Source organism: Pseudorasbora parva, chromosome 21 (assembly GCF_024679245.1).
Source record: "Pseudorasbora parva isolate DD20220531a chromosome 21, ASM2467924v1, whole genome shotgun sequence".
Classification (NCBI taxonomy): Eukaryota; Metazoa; Chordata; class Actinopteri; order Cypriniformes; family Gobionidae; genus Pseudorasbora; species Pseudorasbora parva.
In genome coordinates this window covers 19,059,760-19,078,548 of record NC_090192.1, presented here as the reverse complement: position 1 = coordinate 19,078,548, position 18,789 = coordinate 19,059,760, and the positions used below count along the sequence as shown (strand labels likewise).

At 39.5% G+C, this 18,789-nt stretch overlaps 1 protein-coding gene across 1 annotated transcript; it reads left to right on the top strand.

Moving 5' to 3' along the window:
• Positions 1–3,345: 3,345 nt before the first annotated feature.
• On the top strand, positions 3,346–5,729 carry pvalb9 (parvalbumin 9). The gene is made up of 5 exons (XM_067429444.1): positions 3,346–3,586; positions 3,961–4,028; positions 4,123–4,255; positions 4,873–4,982; positions 5,498–5,729. The coding sequence occupies exons 2-5, from the start codon at positions 3,968–3,970 to the stop codon at positions 5,521–5,523; spliced, it is 330 nt and encodes a 109-aa protein (XP_067285545.1). The 5' UTR covers positions 3,346–3,586; positions 3,961–3,967; the 3' UTR covers positions 5,524–5,729.
• The last annotated feature ends 13,060 nt before the right edge of the window (positions 5,730–18,789 follow it).

Sequence of the window (18,789 nt, the reverse complement as noted above, 5' to 3'; positions counted from 1 at the left end):
TTTTTGAGTCTTTGTCTTTTTTTATTGTTTTAATATATAACAAGCAGAGTACTCAAGGAACACTCTCAGAAAAAAAGGTACAGTGCTGTCACTGGGGCGGTACCCTAGTACACCCTAGAACCTGGTACAAAAGTGAAAAGGAAAAGGTAGCCTACATCTTGTACCTTACTCACCCCTAAATGGTATTAGTACCTTAAAAGGTATATATCAGTTCTTGAAGAGTACAAATGTAAATGTACCTTTTTCTGAAAGTGAAGACATCAAAACCCAAAAGACTGGTTTACTTTTGTACACAACCTACAACTTGAGGATACTTGACATTTTTCTCTACAACATGAACTATGCACTCACACCCCAGATGTTCTTATCTAGTCACTTATTACAAACACAATTTTTAAATAAACATAACTGCTTAAAAATTAGCATTTTCTATATAGGTGTGTGTAATTTATATTATAGAGCAAAATATTTGTCAAAGTTGTGTTTACCACAGACCTTATTTCAATCACTAATTTAAAAACATCATTATAAAAAAAACCCAGGAAAATCTTGAGGGAACTTTTGGCAAATTAGTCATCTGCTTTTTGTGATCATCCCTGCAGCCATTGTAGCTTAGCTTTTGATTATAGGAGGTGCACTTTTGTGGGGATCATACAGACTAAAATAGGACTTTGTTAAGGTAAAACTATAGAATAGAAATATTTAGTACAGTGTATCACATTTTAAAGACAGCATGAAACTGAAGTTCCCTTGAAGCCTTTTCTTGCCTAACATGTTAGAGAAGAGAAGAGAAGAGGAGAGGAGAGGAGAGAAGAGAAGAGAAGAGAAGAGAAGAGAAGAGAAGAGAAGAGAAGAGAAGAGAAGAGAAGAGAAGAGAAGAGAAGAGAAGAGATTGATTAAAGATTAATTAATTAATTAAAAAAGAATATGTGCACTGATCCATAATTTATAATAAAACGGCTATATTCCATAACAAATAAGAATTGTCTATTTTTATTATTTCATTGTGACTTTAAAAATCATGCATGCACTGTAAAAAAAACTAAGAAAAAAAGTCACTGCCTGATTTTTTTTTTTAAAGTACAATCGACTTGGATGTTATTTCACTTATATTATGTTAAACTGACTAAAATGTGTTGCATTTTGTGTAACTTAAAAAAAGTTTAACATCTCTTAACTTATTTTGATGAGTTAAAAAAATGTAAAAACACATGTTGTCGTAATTTATCTTTTTTTTTTACAGTGTGGACCAATCTGAGATAGGGACCTTGAAATACAATGTGACCACCAGGTGGCGTCTGGTGCCACACTTTATATGCCTTACACATGCCAGCAGCCTCTCTCTACTGTATACTTTTTTCTTTTTCTATTTTTGTTGGTAAAGTTTACTGATTCAAACACCAAAGTTATCTAAGGCAAAAGTGTGCTGTTTGTTTAGGATTTTCATTGTTTTTCATTTGTTTTATTTTTTAATTTTCTCATTAATGTCAACTCCAGACTCGACAAAACACAGCAGAAGACATGTTGGCTGTACTGTACCAACAAATTAGAGAATGTAAAAGGATAGATCACTATACCGTAACACTACCAGTCAGTTCAGTGCATTAGAGTTTATTGGTTTGTTGGCTGGGTGGCTCCAATGTCTTGTCTTCCCCTTTCCATTACAGACCACAGGCACTTGATAATGCCATTTTTTCATCATTTATCAATACATCAAAATGTAAGCAAAAAAGCAAGAAGCACTTTTTTATTTGATGCATTACATTGACATATGTAAATAAGGTGGATTTTGACACAGATGTTTTATTTGAAAACGGTGTAGTTCTCACATAATGAGATTCAGTAAGTTGTCCATTACCAAGCTACTATTTATTCTTCAAATTCTACTGATTTTCCTGAACAGTTAACGATGTAGAAAATTCTTTGTTTATAAGTTCAATCATTACTCTTTCTGAAATTGGTCAGATTAGTGACAAAGTGAAAAGTGTCAAGTTGCATGAGTAGATGATTAGTCTCAGTGTCTACCTAAGTGGATTGGACTTCTGGCGATTTAAAGCTTAGACAAAGTGAATCTCATTACATGTAAAGGCATTTACATGTAAAAGCGATTAAACCTGGCAATAAATTAAGCCTGTCTGTATTATTGTGAAACAGCAAAACATCAGCATCAAATACTCTATCTTACAGTAGCCTATATTGTTATTAATTAACTGGTATGCAGCACAAAATAGGTGATGATGTTAACTAAATCTTGTGAAACAGATCAAAGGTGATTCACGAAGGTCAACCAGTTCATAAGCAAAGCCTGCATATGGGTCATTCCATAAAACGGCAACCTTTTTCATTTTGATAAGATGATTTTTGCCAGTACAAAAGGATAAGAGGATTGAATATGAAGTCATCCACTAAAAAAAAAAAAAAAACACTAACTAAATAATATGTGTTCCTGTAACTAGCACTGAAGCAACGCCAAGGTCCAAAGAGGTTTGAATCCCATTGAATGCATAACGTGTACGTTGACTCCATTATGTCACTATAAAGTTTAGAAATGACCAAGTGATTAAAAATGAAGACACATAATTGAGAAAGAATGAGGATGTCATTATGAATGTTTTTATTTTTGGAGCTATCATTTCATGTGTTAATGTACATTATAAATATAAAACACTAGCATATGCAAGTGATATAAGGCTATAGCCTACATTTTATTTATTTATGTAAATGTCCATTGAAATGTATATTTCCAAACAGTCTTTGTGTGTTTCCAAGAAATGTCTAACAGGAAAAGTAACATTTTTAACATTGACATTGTTTACACGTATTTTCATGTCTAAAAACTTAATATATATTTAGGTCCAGTAGAAAACTATAAAACAGTGTGTGTGTGTGTGTGTGTGTGTGTGTGTGTGTGTGTGTGTGTGTGTGTGTGTGTGTGTGTGTGTGTGTGTGTGTGTGTGTGTGTGTGTGTGTGTGTGTCACTCTTATCACAAGCGTGCCTGTTTTTTCCTAATGAATATTATCTGTAAACAATTCGGCTACTTTCACAAAGAACGTTTTTTTCACTTTTGCTGTGTGACTTTTTTGTAGTCACATTTCTACGTCTCATTCTCGTTGGACACACACACACACACACACACACACACACACACACAGAGAGAGAGAGAGAGAGAGAGAGAGAGAGAGAGAGAGAGAGAGAGAGAGAGAGAGAGAGAGAGAGAGAGAGAGAGAGAGAGAGAGAGAGAGAGAGAGAGAGAGAGAGAGAGAGAGAGAGAGAGAGAGAGAGAGAGAGAGAGAGAGAGAGAGAGAGAGAGAGAGCGAGCGCTTGTTTCTGTCCAAGTATGCACTATTAGGGCGAAGTGCAGGTGTGTGCATTCGGTCTGAGGCTCATTTAAATAGTAAAGGATAATTAGTTAGGCAAGAAATTCAAGTCGAGCTGTGCTACACGAATTTGATACACAGACAGGTAACCTAAGCATCTCGCATTGTCCGTCCTATTAGCATATACATATATATATAAGTTGTCAGTGGATGAGAGGCGCTATCACTCAGCCTTTCTCTGGATCAGCGCGAGGAGAAATCTTCACAGGTCAGATGCTGCTTTCCGCTTACCATAACGATTTACTATTTTATTTTATTTTAAGTTTAAACTGATATATTTCAGCAAATAGTTGAGAGTCACAGAAAGTAGACTAGAATAAATAGGAAATTGTAGTGTAAGGAGCATGTAGACAAAATAACATATTTAGAAAGTGAATGATGACGATTTTAAAATTATATAAACTATTTGCCTTTTATGTTTCTTAGGCTATTATTTCTGTCATTTTTTAATAAGAGAATTCTTTCAATTGTGTGTGTTTGCATTTTCACAAACTGTACAGTTATATAAATATATTAAAGTAATTTGTAATAAATCCATGGAGTACAAAATCTAAAATAGTAATATTTTTTCTTCTCCAACAGTTTGAATATGTCACTTACTTCCATCCTCTCAGCTGAAGCCATTGAAAATGCTGTCAAAGACTGCCAAGGTATGGCAATGATGAATAAACATAATTAATAATAATAATAACAACAATAATGTTGTCTTATGTTTAGATTAACACGTGTGCTTTTCTTTAACAGCTCCAGACTCCTTTTGTTATAAAAAGTTCTTCCAACTTTGCGGCCTGAGCCAGAAAAGTCCCCAAGAGGTGAAGGATGTCTTCGGCATCATAGATGAGGATAACAGTGGATTTATTGAGGAGGCTGAGCTCAAGTATGTTGTTTTGCACTGAACTGATGTGTAACATCAAAAAACAACGGTGGATGTGATTTTCGATATTTGCTAATGCCCTAGAACCCACAAAATGTACATATACAAAGCCATAGACATGTTGTTACTCGAGGCACCGTTCCTAAAGGTTTTATTGCGTCAATATGTTGCCTTGTTGTTCAGACAAAGTTAATGCTAAAAGTACTATGCTCGCAATAGACATGCATGAAATCCGGTGCATAAAGAGAATTACTTTCGCTTAAGCTTTACATTAAAGGTCCACGTCTTACCTGATAATACCAGAGTTCCATTTAAACTAAGCCCTTTTCAAATGTAATCCATGCAGATGCTGTCATTATGTTTTTTCTGTCCCTGCTTTATGTGATTTATCTGCATTATGTAATGACATCAGCAGAACTAGAACTCAGGGCTGGAGGGATGACATTCACAACAGTCCTTTGAGGCTCACATTTTAGCCAGAACAGGTGAAAGAGATCACATTTGACCATTTGATTGATGAGTTCAGCTCTGTGCGACTGCATAGAAGATATGAAGCAGGAGAGAAAGAGTTCAGTGACAGGCGCTTCATTCTTTTTTATCAATGGATTTGTGTGCATCAGGTTCTTTCTTCAGAGATTTTTCCCGGGGGCACGAACCCTGACAGAAAAAGAGATTAAGAGCCTCCTTACAGCTGCAGATGATGATAGCGACGGCCGGATTGGAGTAGACGGTAATTTTCATTTGTTTTATGCATCTGCATGTTTTACCGTTTTGTATGTACAGTTAATACGATTTCAGGGGTTTTTTTGTCTTTAAAATGATGGAAAAAGTCATAGGGAGTATTTCATTTACATTGCATCTGTTTCTGTTATATTATGCCCTTTGCTTGATGTCTATTATATGATTTCTCAGATCATTACTGAAGTGCTAGGATGGAGCAGCTGTCTTAGAGCATGGAAACTCTAGAAAAAAAAACCTTGCATTGCATAAGAGGATCAAAGATCAGGGTCACCTCAAATTATTATTTCAAGCCTGAGTAGCGGTCATGCACGGTCTAAAACAATACAAAGTCTGAAAGCAGCATGGAAATGACTGAGAAAGAGATTTCAGAGTAAAATGTTCTTCTTGTCTCAGCCTTGTTCATTCATTAGTGTTCATATCACCTCTTTAGGACATTTAGTTAAATCTGTCTATTATAATATCCTTATCTAAATTTTAAATCCTGACGTTCCTCCTCCTCTACAGAGTTCCAGACTATGGTGTTATCCTGAAAGACGACTGGAGCCCTCAGCTATAAGCACTGAAGCCTCATCTTCCATTTGACTTTTTACACTTGATTTCTTTTCAAAATAAGAATCAGCACATAAAGTAAATGTACTTGACTTTTGCATACACGTGTCTGTTTTGTTGTCCGATTCATCCCAAATGACCAATGACAAAACTGTTCAGGGAAAATATAATAAAGTCACTAAACTGATGCATCTTCTTAACTGTGTTTTAAATCTGCTTATAAATCTAGAATTTAAGATATACTTGTTATTCTCTGATATTCACATATAAGTTAACTATCAGCACGTGACTGCGCATGAATGTAAGACATTTTCCATGTTAAGCTTTGACCAACGGTTTATTCATCTGCACTACACATGGGCACAAAACAAACAAAGTGCACTTTTACTTTTGTACTCAGTACATCTGCAAAAGGTGAGATCTATTACAGTAAAGAGTTCCTTAACAACCTTATAACTAATTCATACAAACCGCCAAGCAAAGTTATTCTTGATAGTCTCCTCTAGTCAGTTCATATCAGAAAGCATGTTTAACCTTGCACACTTCAGCATTGCTATTTTGCAGTTATATGACAATTATATATACAGTGCTGTATGGGCTGTGTGAGATTGCATTTAAAAAATATGACTGATTGTTGTTATAAGATAATGCAACAATGTTCCAGTAAGTCAAGGATGTCTTTTTTGGGGTTTTACCTGGAGTAGGTAAAACCCAAAAGAAAGCATCCTTGACTTACTTCAGATTGTTCTCTCAGATTGTCAGCAAACCTGTGAAGTGCAATGCAATAAAACAATACAACAGAATAAATGAATCTCCAATTATTTGTGAACATAACTTGCAATGTTTCATAAACATCTTGTTGAATTAGCAGTGTGGAGTTTAATAGAGTTATTTCATTCTGTCCGTTGTTTTTATTTGCAGGCAGTGCATTTTATTATTTTTTCTGTCTTCCAATAAAAGCAATATAGCTCACTGCAAACTATAAACCTTTAAATCCTAGATGTAACCAAAGCCTTAAAACAAGGGAGTTCAAATGTAAAGTAGACTAGGTAGGCACAAAAGGTACAGACGTTGAGAGCAGGTTTAAGTTTCAGTGAAGAGGGCCTCTCAATACTGGATGGCAAGGATATCCCGCTCAGGTTACCGCTTAGCCCATTAGAACAATGGAATTGAAAATGCTACATCAATCCTGGCTTCTGATTATCCCCTTTTTGCACTGAAGCCAGAGACCTAAATGAGCCAGGCAAACATGTGCCTTAATGGCATCAGATCAACCGAAATAATCCCAGTTTGCATGGCCCAATATGTTAGATTTAACGAACAACTAATCGGGGATCTTATACAGAAATTATACTACAAAGCTTATCCATATTGTCCTGCGAGAGGTCACATGTTTAAATATAACAATGTTTGGATTATTTAACTTCCAACATTCCATTTACAAGACAATCTGGACTGGTGTGTTGCTAAACTTAACAAGCAAAATTATACTACTTAGGTACCTGGAGCTCATGGAATCGGGGGCACAACAAACATCCTTTCACAGTAAAATAATGACTGGTTTCAGGTTATATATTTAATGCATAACATATAGTGTGTAACATACACCAATCAGGCCTACCATTATGACCACTGAAAGGTGAAGTGAACAACACTGATTATCTCTTCATCATGGCACCTGTTAGTGGGTGGGGTATAAGGAAGCAAGTTATTTTTCCCCCTCAAAGTTGATGTGTTAGAACCAGGAAAAAGGTGCAAATGTAAGGATTTGAGTGAGTTTCACAAAGGCCAAATTTTGTTGGCTAGATGACTGGGTCAGAATATATCCAAAACTACAGCTCTTGTGAGGTGTTCCCGGTCTGCAGTGGTCATTATCTATCAAAATTGGTCAAGGAACAGTGGTGAACCGGTGACAGATTCATGGGTGGCCAAGGCTCATTGATGCACGTGGGGAGTGAAGGCAGGCCTGTGTGGTCCGATCAAACAGACGAGCTACTATAGCTCAAATTGCTCAAGAAGTTGGTTCTGATAGAAAGGTTTCAGAATACACAGCGCATCACAGTTTGTTTCATATGGGGCTGCATAGCCGCAGATCAGTCAGGGTGCCCATGCTGACCCCTGAGCATCAGAACTGGACCATGGAGCAATGAAGAAATGGAGCAGCGGAAGAAGGTGGCCTGGTCTGATGATTCACGTGGATGGCTGGGTGTGCGCGCATCATTACCAGGGAAACACTTGGCACCAGGATGCACTATGGGAATAAGGCAAGCCGGTGAAGGTAGTGTAATGTTTTTGGGCAATGTTCTGCTGGGAAACTTGGGTCCTGCCATCCATGTGGATGTTACTTTGACACGTACCACCACCTAAGCATTGTTGCAGACCATGTACAGAGAAACTGTATTCCCTGGTGGCCGAGGCCTCTTACCACCACATAAGATGAACCACTTCCAGCATGAGTAATTGTCATAGCCAACTTTGGGGTATTTTGGAGGAGCAATTTATAAAATATTTTCCTTCACCAGTATCACATAGTGAACTGGTCACTGTTCTGGAAGAGGAATGGCTCAAAATTCATCTGGCCACTGTTAAGGACTTGTATTTCTTGTATCTTGTATTACCGAGATGAATTAATGCTGTATTGGCAGCATAAGGTGGCCCTACACCATGCTAATACATTAATGTTGGGTTTTCATGTTTTATGGGGACTTTCTATGTAGACAATCATTTTATACTGTGCATACTGTATATTCTATTGAACAGGGTTAGGTGCTTTTGCATCAAGTCACCGTTATTTAAATAGCACTGTAACAGATTGCTTCAAAGCAGCTTTACAGTGATAACAGGAAAACAATGGAAAACAATACAATTTGGCTGATGAAAAAACGTACTCGGTTACTTTCGTAACCTCGGTTCCCTGAGAGAGGGAACGAGTATTGCGTATTGGAAAAACTCCTTTACTCGAGAATATAAAGCAAAACTTTATTAATAAATGTATCTATGTAAAGCACAGTGGAGCTGACCGGCAATAGCCCGGCGCGAGGAGTGCTCTCATTGGCCGGGCCGCGGCAACTGCAGGAACCTATGGTAAGGCGGCTGAGAGGAACGAACCAATGGGGGTGCTCCAGAGAGATCGCTGAAAAAGGTGCTTATATTAGCATACAGGAGGCTATATAAGACCCTGATTCGCCATAGATGTCAGGTTTTAAATATCGACTGAAGCGATACCTGAGAAGCACGGACACGGCGTGGAACACAATACTCATTCCCTCTCTCAGGGAACCGAGGTTACAAAAGTAACCAAGTGCGTTCCCTATCGAGAGGTTCCTCGTATTGCGTATGGGAACACAATGTAAGTGGCTTCATAAGGGGAATGAAAAGAACCGGAAGAGTCGGTTCGTTTGAACACCTGACCGGACATAGTCGAATTTATGGTAGAGTGTAATGGTGCTTATGAACGATTGTGTATAAGCGGAACGCAAAGATTAGCAATCGTGTTGCCAGGGCTGCAGAGAGAACCCTTAGACGGAGAAAAGCACTGCTTGTAAGCTGGGACCTCCAAATTGTAGAATCTGATAAAAGTGGATGGAGAGGCCAGCCTGCCGACGCACAGATATCTTCCATGAAAGTGCCACATAACCAAGCCCAAGACGAGGCCATGCCTCTAGTGGAGTGGGCTTAAATGCCTGTAGGACAGGTTAGGTTCTTAGACCTATATGCTAGTGAGATCGCATCTACTATCCAGTATGAGAGTCCTTGTTTCATGACAGCACAACCTTAGTGCGGCCACGGAAGCAATGAAGAGCTGATCTGACTGCCTGAAGGGGGCGGAGCGCTCTAGATACAATCTCAATGCTCTGACTGGGCAGAATAGGTTTGCGTCTTATTCTCTCTGATACACGGGTAAAGGAAGCAGTGTAATGACCTTCATACTGAAAGGGGTTGATAGCACTTTGGTTATAAAACCATGTCTCGGTTTGAGCACAACCTTGAAGTTGTTGGACCCGAACTCAAGACAGGAAGGGCTCACGGAGAGTGCGTGTAAGCCGTCCACTCGCTTAAACGAGGCCAAAGCCAGCAGAAAAGCGGTTTTGAGTGATAAGTGCTTCAAGCTCGTGGTCTGAAGTGGTTAGGAGGGCGGGACACAACATGATTTCTAAAACCACGGCGAGGTCCCAAATAGGGACTGAGGAAGGGCGAGGCAGGTTTTATCTCCTGGCCCCTTTAAGAAGACATACAAAAAAATTACTTTTCCCTAGTGAATGTCCTGCCATCCGAGCGTGGTTAGCTGCTATGGCGGCGACATAAACTTTGAGCGTGGCGGGGGAACGACCCGCGTCCATTAGCTCTTGGAGAAAAACTAGCAGTTCCGCCACTTCGCATGAGTGTGTGTCGATGTTTCGCGCAGCACACTGATTAGAAAACCACTGACCACTTCAAAGCAGAGCTGCCTGATAGCGGGGGCTCTAGCTTCCGAAATAATGTTCATAACTTGTCAGAGAGGCCCGTTGATGGGCCATACGTGGAGGGCCCACAGCTCGGGACTGGGATGCCTGATCTTCCCTTTCGCCTGCGTGAGGAGGTATTTCCTCAGCGGAATGGGCTATGGGGCTGTGTGTGACAGCTGAATCAGTTCAGAGAACCATGTGCGGTTCTTTCAAAGTGGGGCTATTAAAAGCACTGTGGATACTGTCTCCCTGATCTTTTTTGATGGTTTGCGGCAGCATCGCCATCGGAGGAAGCATATAGAGGGAGTCTGGGCCACACATGGGCCACAGCATCCAAAATATTGGGCAGCGTGTGCTGTGTGAGCTAAATCGTTTGTGGGTGAAGAGACTATTCCCCTGGGGGAATGGGTCCTCTGGATAACATGTCCGGACCCTGATTCAGAATACCTGGCACGTGAGCCGCCCTTAGGGAGCTCAGATTGTGCTCTGCCCATAAAAGGAGATGCTTAGCCATTCACGCTCGTTCATGAGTCTTGAGTCTATGACAGTGCCCAGAAAAGATACTGTAATGATAAGCCTACCCCTCGAAGGCGAATCTCAAGAATGGCCTGTAGTAGGGGGGTATCTGAACGTGAAAGTATGCGTTTTTCAGATCTATTGCGAAAAACCAATCCTCGGGGCGAATGTGCGCGAGGATTTGTTTCACCGTCAGCATCTTGAACGAGCATGTCATAAGTGCTTTGTTCAGATGTCTGAAAAATGGGCCTGAGACCGCCATCCATTTTCAGGACGAGGAATTAGCGACAGTAAAAACCTGACTTGCTAGCGTCGGGTGCACTGTTTCCACCGCTCTCTCCTTTAACAGTTTTAACACCTCAGCAAGAAGCACGTGACTGACACTGCTTCTCACTGAGGGCTCGACCACGGCTTGAATCGCGGGGGTCTGTGAGCAAAACTGTAGCGAGTAACCTCGTTTTATATGTTCAACACCTTATTTGATATACCAGGAATGGCCTGCCAGGCCTGGGCTCGTAAAGCCAGGTGTTGAATTAGATTCAGGGGCGGGCCGCTTAGTAATAGGGACCTGTTAACCCGGTTGCTTGTGCTGTAACACTGAGCTTGTAACACTGTGGGGATAGTGTTTAGGTTTTGGCGGTGCTGGCTTTGTAGTGGGCGCGCGTCTCACATTTATAGTGCTCGTGACGCGAGTGCGCTTTGTGAAAAGTGCTTGGGTTCAGGAGTGCAGACAGTAAAGTTGGCATATTTCCTACATAGAAAAAGCTCTTTTGTGTCTTTCGTTGTAAATAATGTGCAGTGGCGCGCACTGTGTTGTGGGCGCAACTTACATAGAGTACCCACGGCATTTCATCTCATTTCATCTATTTCATCTCCAGTCACTTAACTAAGGGAACTGTTGATTTTAACCCAGCATTTTTTAGAGTGTGAATAGGGTCAAAAAGTAAGATGGCTACACTGCCCACAGAACCTTTTTTATGTACATTTTACCATTTTTTCCAATTGCTAACACACTAAAATGACATGCACAGCACAAAACTGACACAGAGAGCAAAACCTCTACTCAAGTCTCCTAAAGTCTAAACACATTTTCTGCTTTACACACATTTTGCAATTCAAAATGGCTCTTTTCTAAATGTACTGAACATGGTTTTCTGCATAAGACACAAATATCTGACATCAAGTCTCATGTTTGCCATTTCAAAACATTGACATTCAAAATTACACTACATGAGCTGTTTGGCCAACACGTGCCTCCTGGCGAAACACCTCACTGGTTAATGGTTAACACTTCTCTCAGGATGTAAGAACTATGAAAATACCACAGGCTTTATTTAATTATTTTACTCTTTTACTATTTCTGAACCAAATGCTCAGTTGCTTGAACCCACTGATTGAATCAATCACTTTGGCAAAACCATAAGCACTTTTCCCCTGTTTAGACACAACTTGCCGACACATTTTCATTGTGATGCACCCGTGCTGCATAATGGTGAGCACATGTGACAAAAGTCAAACACAATCAAAGCACAGATGTCACCACTTGAACACACCAACTCAAAATTGATCACCCTTGTGGCTAATGATGTGAGGGAACATATACAGTAAGCCAGTTCAGAGAGTACTGGTTTGTGAGGCCCTACAATGGATACAAATCTGAGAGTAAGAATACTGTACACAAGTGGCAAACGCATAAGATTCTATCTTTTTGTACAAGTGCTAAATGCACGTTTTTTTTTGTTTTGTTTTGCAACATGCATTTAGCCTATAGTGAACAATAAACTTTTAGCTTCATGTCCTGAGCATTGTGTTTTCTATTTTTCTACGTAGTGTTTAGTGACTCTTCAGTAGTGTTTTTAATTTTGATCGACTTGGGGCATGATTTGACAACATAGTTCAGTTTTGAGCGCAGATTGAACTGTTTTGAGGTGAAAGTTTGGTTTTGCAAGAAGAATCTGAGGTTTTGTGAATGTTACTCTAAAATTGGGTTTTGTGTTCACAGTTAATTTACATTTACATTTAATCATTTAGCAGACGCTTTTATCCAAAGTGACTTACAAAAAGGGGAGAGCAATAGAAGCAACAAAACAAACAAGGCTCAACCTGTAAGAGCTGTAAGAATTCTCAGTTAATCGAGCACAATACACAAACAATTATTATTATTTTATTTTTTTCAAGACAAACAAACAGAAAATGTTATTGGATAGTTAAGTGCTAGTCTTTGTTGGTCAGGTGCAATTGGAAAAGATTTGTCTTAAGATGTTTTTTAAAAAGGCTACAGCCTCGGTTGCACGAATTGAGATCGGCAGGTCATTCCACCTGGTGGGAACGGTCCAGGAAAATGTCCTTGAAAGAGATTTCATGTCCCTTTGGGATGGAACCACGAGGTGCCGTTCACTCGCAGAACGCAAGCTTCTGGAGGGCGTGTAAATCTGAACAAGCGAGTATATTGGTGCAGAGCCAGTGGTTGCTTTGTAGGCAAGAATCAGTGCCTTGAATTTGATGCGAGCGGCCATTGGTAACCAGTGCAGTCTGATAAAGAGAGGCGTGACATGCGCTCTCTTCGGCTCGTTAAAGACCACTCTCGCCGCTGCATTCTGGACTAGTTGCAAGGGTTTGATAGTGCATACTGGAAGGCCAGCTAGAAGAGCATTACAATAGTCCAGTCTGGAGAGAATAAGAGCTTGAACCAGGAGTTGTGCAGCCTGTTCTGATAGGAACCCAGATAGCAGACAAACAGTGAATCAGCGTTGAATCAATGTTAATGCATCAACTAAAATATCATTGAATCAATGTTGAGATCTCAATGTTGAGACTGTTGATTTTTCATCAGGTTTGCACCCTGAAATAATGTTATTTCAACGATGAAAAATAGATCAAGATGGGCTTAAAATCAATAGTTTTCCAACTAAAATTAAACCACTTATTTAAGTGAATCAATGTTGAGTCAATGTTAATGCATCAATCAAAATATCATTGAATCAATATTGAAATATGTCATTTATTTTTCATCAGGTTTGCACCCTGAAATAATGTTAATTCAACGATGAAAAATAGATCAATCTTGCTTTATGTACAGCAGGATTCTATGCCAGTTAATTTGTCTCTTTATTTTATTCATTTTAATCAGAGACCATGTGTGGCTGCAGTCGATATGATTTTGCATTAAAAAGTCACTCAAAGTAAACAACATCCTTCAGTTTAGATGCAAATGTCTTTATTTATGCCCAACAGTTCCAACAGGAAATCTCACATTGACTTAAAACAATTACATCTGAATTTATGACACAAATGAGAAGAGCCTGGAAAAACATGACAACTTGCATCTGCAAAATGGAAGTAAATACAAATGTAAACTTGCCAATAAATACAGAAATGACACAGTACTACTGAAAGAAAGAAGGTAGAAGAAAGAATGAAATACTCCAAACTCAGGGGTTTCCACCATCAGCAATGCCCCGAAAGCTTTCAGGTTGTAATGGAGCCAGTTTTGCACCGTCTCAGCAAAGATAAACTCTGATGCCTCTTTTTATCAGCATTCACAGCATCTAAAACAACAAGAAGTTAGTAAATATGGAGGCACAACTGTTTACTAAATTTCTGTAGTTTGATATAGCTGCCTACAGAACTTAAAGATCTCACTCTTTTCTTTTTTTCTTGCTGCATTAAAGATTAAACTGTAATGATGTAAATGTGATCTGCTCTCGTGATGATATCGTCCAGCTGAAGCAGATCTACTAGCTGATTGTATTTCCCCTCACTGCTAACAGGTCAATCAGTTCTAGTTCTGCTTCAGCTGTGAGAATGTGTTGTCACGAGTGGTGAACACAATTACTGACAAGCCAGAAATTCATCTAACCTTCCGATCGCCTCTCGTTTATACACTGGACGAATATAGGATGAGTCAAAATGATTCATCTGTGTGTGCAACGAGTAAGATACGTTTGTGGATCCGCGCCATGCATGCATTCATTGACTTTGTGAGTCGATCCTAGATGGTCTCAAAATCCAAATGAATCAAATAGGATCTACTCACAAGTCAATGAATGCATGTGAGTTGCAATATGAGTCAGAATTTGGACACAATTCACAGTGTATATGCCAATCTTAAGAAAAAAAAAAAAAGAATACCAATATATGATATGGTTTGGTGAAAAACAAACTGAAACTCAATGTATTAAGATTATCCTGGCCGTTGGTTGTGTACGAGGGCGCTCATGTGACTATTATTAACATTGCAGTTCACTCTAACTCGCTCAGGAGAAGCACACAAGTTGTAAAACATAAAGATGAATAAAAACACTAAATTAAAATTGAGATGAATTTTATAATTATATTTTTGTAGGCCACTTACCTCTAAAAAACACGGTCGTTGTCCTGTGTTTTTTTCGCGATTGAAGTCTGTTCAGCTGGGCTTGCTTTGGTTGATTGGTGGATATCTTGAAGGTGCATTACCGCCACCTGCTGGATTGGACTGTGGCGCATTCGATAGTCGATAGGGACACATATTCTAAATTCTTTATTAACTCTGTATTCTTTAGATAAATAAGGAAATGCATGTACATTCTACATGATTTAAATAATATTAATAGGCTACATTTTTATTTATTTCAAACTGATAGACTAAATTTATGGTAGAAGTTCTTTGTTTTTTTTATTTGTTTTTTACATTTTTTATTATAATAACATGAAACACAGAATTACAACATTACATGCCAGTAAGCAGGAAAATAATACCTTTTAAAAAGATTCATAGTTTTTACAGCTTTCTTATTGGAAGAGTCAGAAATCAAACACGCATACAATATTAACTCTTCCAGAAAAATTTAAAGAAAGGCTTACAATTACAAAATTTACATTTATGTATTCTTTGTGAATCCACATACTCGTTGGTGTACTCATCGTATCCTTTGAGGATAATAAATGTGCTAACATTCACACAAATGTAGCCAATTGATTTGGACTTGCCTTAACATGTTGAATAATGGGACAGATAGATTGACCGTAAGCCTCACCGGTGGAGAATTTAGCTGACCAAACATCAGCATTGATTCAATGTCTTTTCAACACTGAAAAGCATGAAATTATCAACATTGATCCAATATTATTTAGCAGTGAATTTTCAACATTGGTCCAGTATGGTGTTAGCATTGAATTTTCAACATTGATCCAATATTACTTAGCATTGAAATTTCAACCTCAACCAAAATGATGATTCTGATGGAATTTCAACATTGAAGCAATGTCACCATGCTATCTGGGAAGGGTCTAATCTTTCTAATGTTGTGTAAGGCAATTCTGCAGGACCGGGCTGTTGCAGTAATGTGGACAGTGAAGTTTAACTGGTCATCAATCACAACTCCAAGGTTCCTGGCTGTCCGGGATGGAGTTATGGTTGATGAACCCAGCTCAATAGAGACATTTTGATGAAGTGCTGGGTTGGTTGAGACAACAAGCAATTCTGTCTTTGCAAGATTGAATTGAAAGTGATGCTCCTTCATCCAACCAGAAATGTCTGTCAGGCAGGCAGCGGTACGAACACTGACTGTATCATCTGGTTGAACTGAGAAGTAGAGTTGAGTGTCATCAGCATAGCAGTGATAGGAGAAACCCTGCTTCTGAATGACAGAGCTTAATGATGACATGTAGATGGAGAAGAGAAGTGGCCCAAGCACTAAGCCTTGGGGAACCCCAGTTGCTATATGATGTGACTTAGACACTTCACCTCTCCATGACAATCTGTAGGACCTACCTGAGAGGTAAGACCTGAACCACTGGAGAGCAGTTCCTGAAATACCCATCTTCTTAAGAGTTGACAGGAGGATCTGGTGGTAAACTGTCAAAAGCAGCTCTTTACAGTTTTTTCTGAATGCTTAAGCACTAATCGTGATTCTTGTAGCACAATTTCTAAAACTATTAATACGCATAGCAAAACCACTCACTGAGTTTGCAAAACTAAAAGCACAAACACTGATTTGCACTCAGTTTGCAATTTTGTAACACATACTTTGCAAACCTGTAGGTACAATTCACTGCACAGGACTCTTTTTGCAGAACTTTAAACACAACTCACTGCTTACACTCAATTACCAAATTTCCAACACACTCCTAGCAAAATTATACACATGTATGGCTATCATTAACAATATTTTGCCAACTGTCTGGCACACTGTCACATGTGAAAACTGTTTTAGATAATTAGGTCACTTTGCAACCAGCCTAAGCACTATAAATAAGCCACAGGTAAGCTGTCTGTGTGGAGTACAATGGAAGGAGCAGTAAGAGTGAGAAGAGTGAGAATCAGAGGAGGCTGAGGGAGAGGACGTGGAGGTGGAGGAAGAGGACGCGGAGGTGAAGAAGTAGGAGGAAGAGGAGGAGGAAGAGGACGTGGAGGTGTAGAAGTAGGAGGAAGAGGACGTGGAGTTGAAGAAGCGAGAGGGTTATAGGAAGTTAGAGGAAGAGGACAAGGAGGAGCAAGAAGAGGACGAGGAGGGGAAAGAGGAAGGGTAAGAAGAGTAAGAAATAGAATATCTGATGACATCAGAGCTATAATAGTGGACTATGTCATCAACCATGGGATGACCCTGAGGGAAGATGGCCGACGGGTTCAGCCTAACTCGAGCCGCTACACTGTGGCAAGCATCATTCGGACATTTCGAAATGAGAATCGGTAAGTACTTTGTAGCACTGCCATATTCTAATGAAAAACACAACAGTACCATACATGCAAAAATACTGAAACCGTTACTTTACAGAATTGCTAGACGTCCAGATGCTGGGGGCAGAGGAAGAATGTTCACTGCAGAACAAGAGACCGGTGATTGCCAATAATGCAATAAGACTGCGCGAAATACAGCAGCGCATAATTGATAATGACACCATCTTTCAAAATATACACAGTGTAAGCATTTCTGCACTAAGTCGTGTACTTGCGCGCCACAGAATAAGAATGAAGCAAATTTACAGAGTTCCTTTCGAGAGAAACACAGAACGTGTAAAGCAACTGCGATATGACTATGTGCAGGTAAGCTATAGTGTCATTGGTTCTGAATTTGGAAGATCATACTGTGCATGGGCCTGATGTGTTGCGTTTGTTCCGTCTTGTCCAGAGAGTGATGGAACTAGAAGCAGATGCCATGGGACATGAGCTACTTAGATGAGGCCGGTTTTAACCTCAGTAAAACCAGGAGACATGGCAGGAACATTATTGGACACCGTGCCTCAATGTTCCAGTGCTGTTATAAGCCAAAATGGTGTTGTTCACCATCATGCAACCATAGGCCTATACAACACAGCACACATTATTGCATTCCTGGACACCTTACATGACATGCTCACTGTTCAGAGACCAGAGAATACCCGATATGTCATCATATGGGACAATGTTAGTTTCCATAAGGCTGCTTTGTTCCGCAACTGGTTTACAGACCACCCGTTCTTCATGGCACTCAACCTCCCTCCATGCTCTCCATTCTTAAATCCCATCGAGGAGTTCTTCTCTGCCTGGGTCGCTGGAAAGTGTACGAGCGTCATCCTCATCAACAGGTAGCCCTTTTACAGGCAATGGAGGAGGCATGTGGAGATATTGACCAGGCATCATGTCAGGCCTGGATACGGCATTCAAGGAGATATTTTCCCCGGTGCCTTGGACTGGAGGATATCGCATGCGATGTGGACGAAATGTTGTGGCCGGACCCAGAAAGACGACATGATGTAGACTGATTGTTTTTTTTTTTCTTTTTTGTGAAATTACTATTTTGTGTTCTGACTATGTCTTGGTTTTGATGAGTGTGAATAAACACTAATACTTTGGATCCTTGTATGTTTACATGACACTATGACAAAAGTATGACCTCAAATTGACATCTGCACACAGAGAAAGCAAAAGCCAGATGTGTTTTGTGTTCATACCATCAGTGTGTAGTTGGCACATTGTGTGCTTAGTAGATGATGGCTTGTGTTTACTGTTTGATACAAAAACTAAAAAATTTATAATTTTTCTCAATTGCTAAAACACTAAAACCCATCGGCTGAACAAATTTCTCAGTTGTCTGAACTCATTTAGCTAATTGTGCTGTCTGTTTTCAATACCTTAAACCATTTCACATGGTAAAACACAATTTGCAGATCTCACTTAGACTTTTCAGCAAAACTCTAAACATATTCTCATTGTCAAGACACATTCTGCACTCTAATGCACATGTCATCCATAGGGATTAACACAAGTGGCAACAATCAAATACAAATGGAGAACACAATGTCATTGATTGAACACAACCACTCAAA

What these genes read in the sequence shown, in the direction of transcription:
- pvalb9 (XM_067429444.1), top strand. Translation starts at nt 3,968, where the DNA reads ATGTCACTTACTTCCATCCTCTCAGCTGAAGCCATTGAAAATGCTGTC. An exon ending in TGCTGTCAAAGACTGCCAAG is followed by an intron (nt 4,029 to 4,122) that starts GTATGGCAATGA and finishes TTTCTTTAACAG; the next exon opens with CTCCAGACTCCTTTTGTTAT. An exon ending in CGGCCGGATTGGAGTAGACG is followed by an intron (nt 4,983 to 5,497) that starts GTAATTTTCATT and finishes CCTCCTCTACAG; the next exon opens with AGTTCCAGACTATGGTGTTA.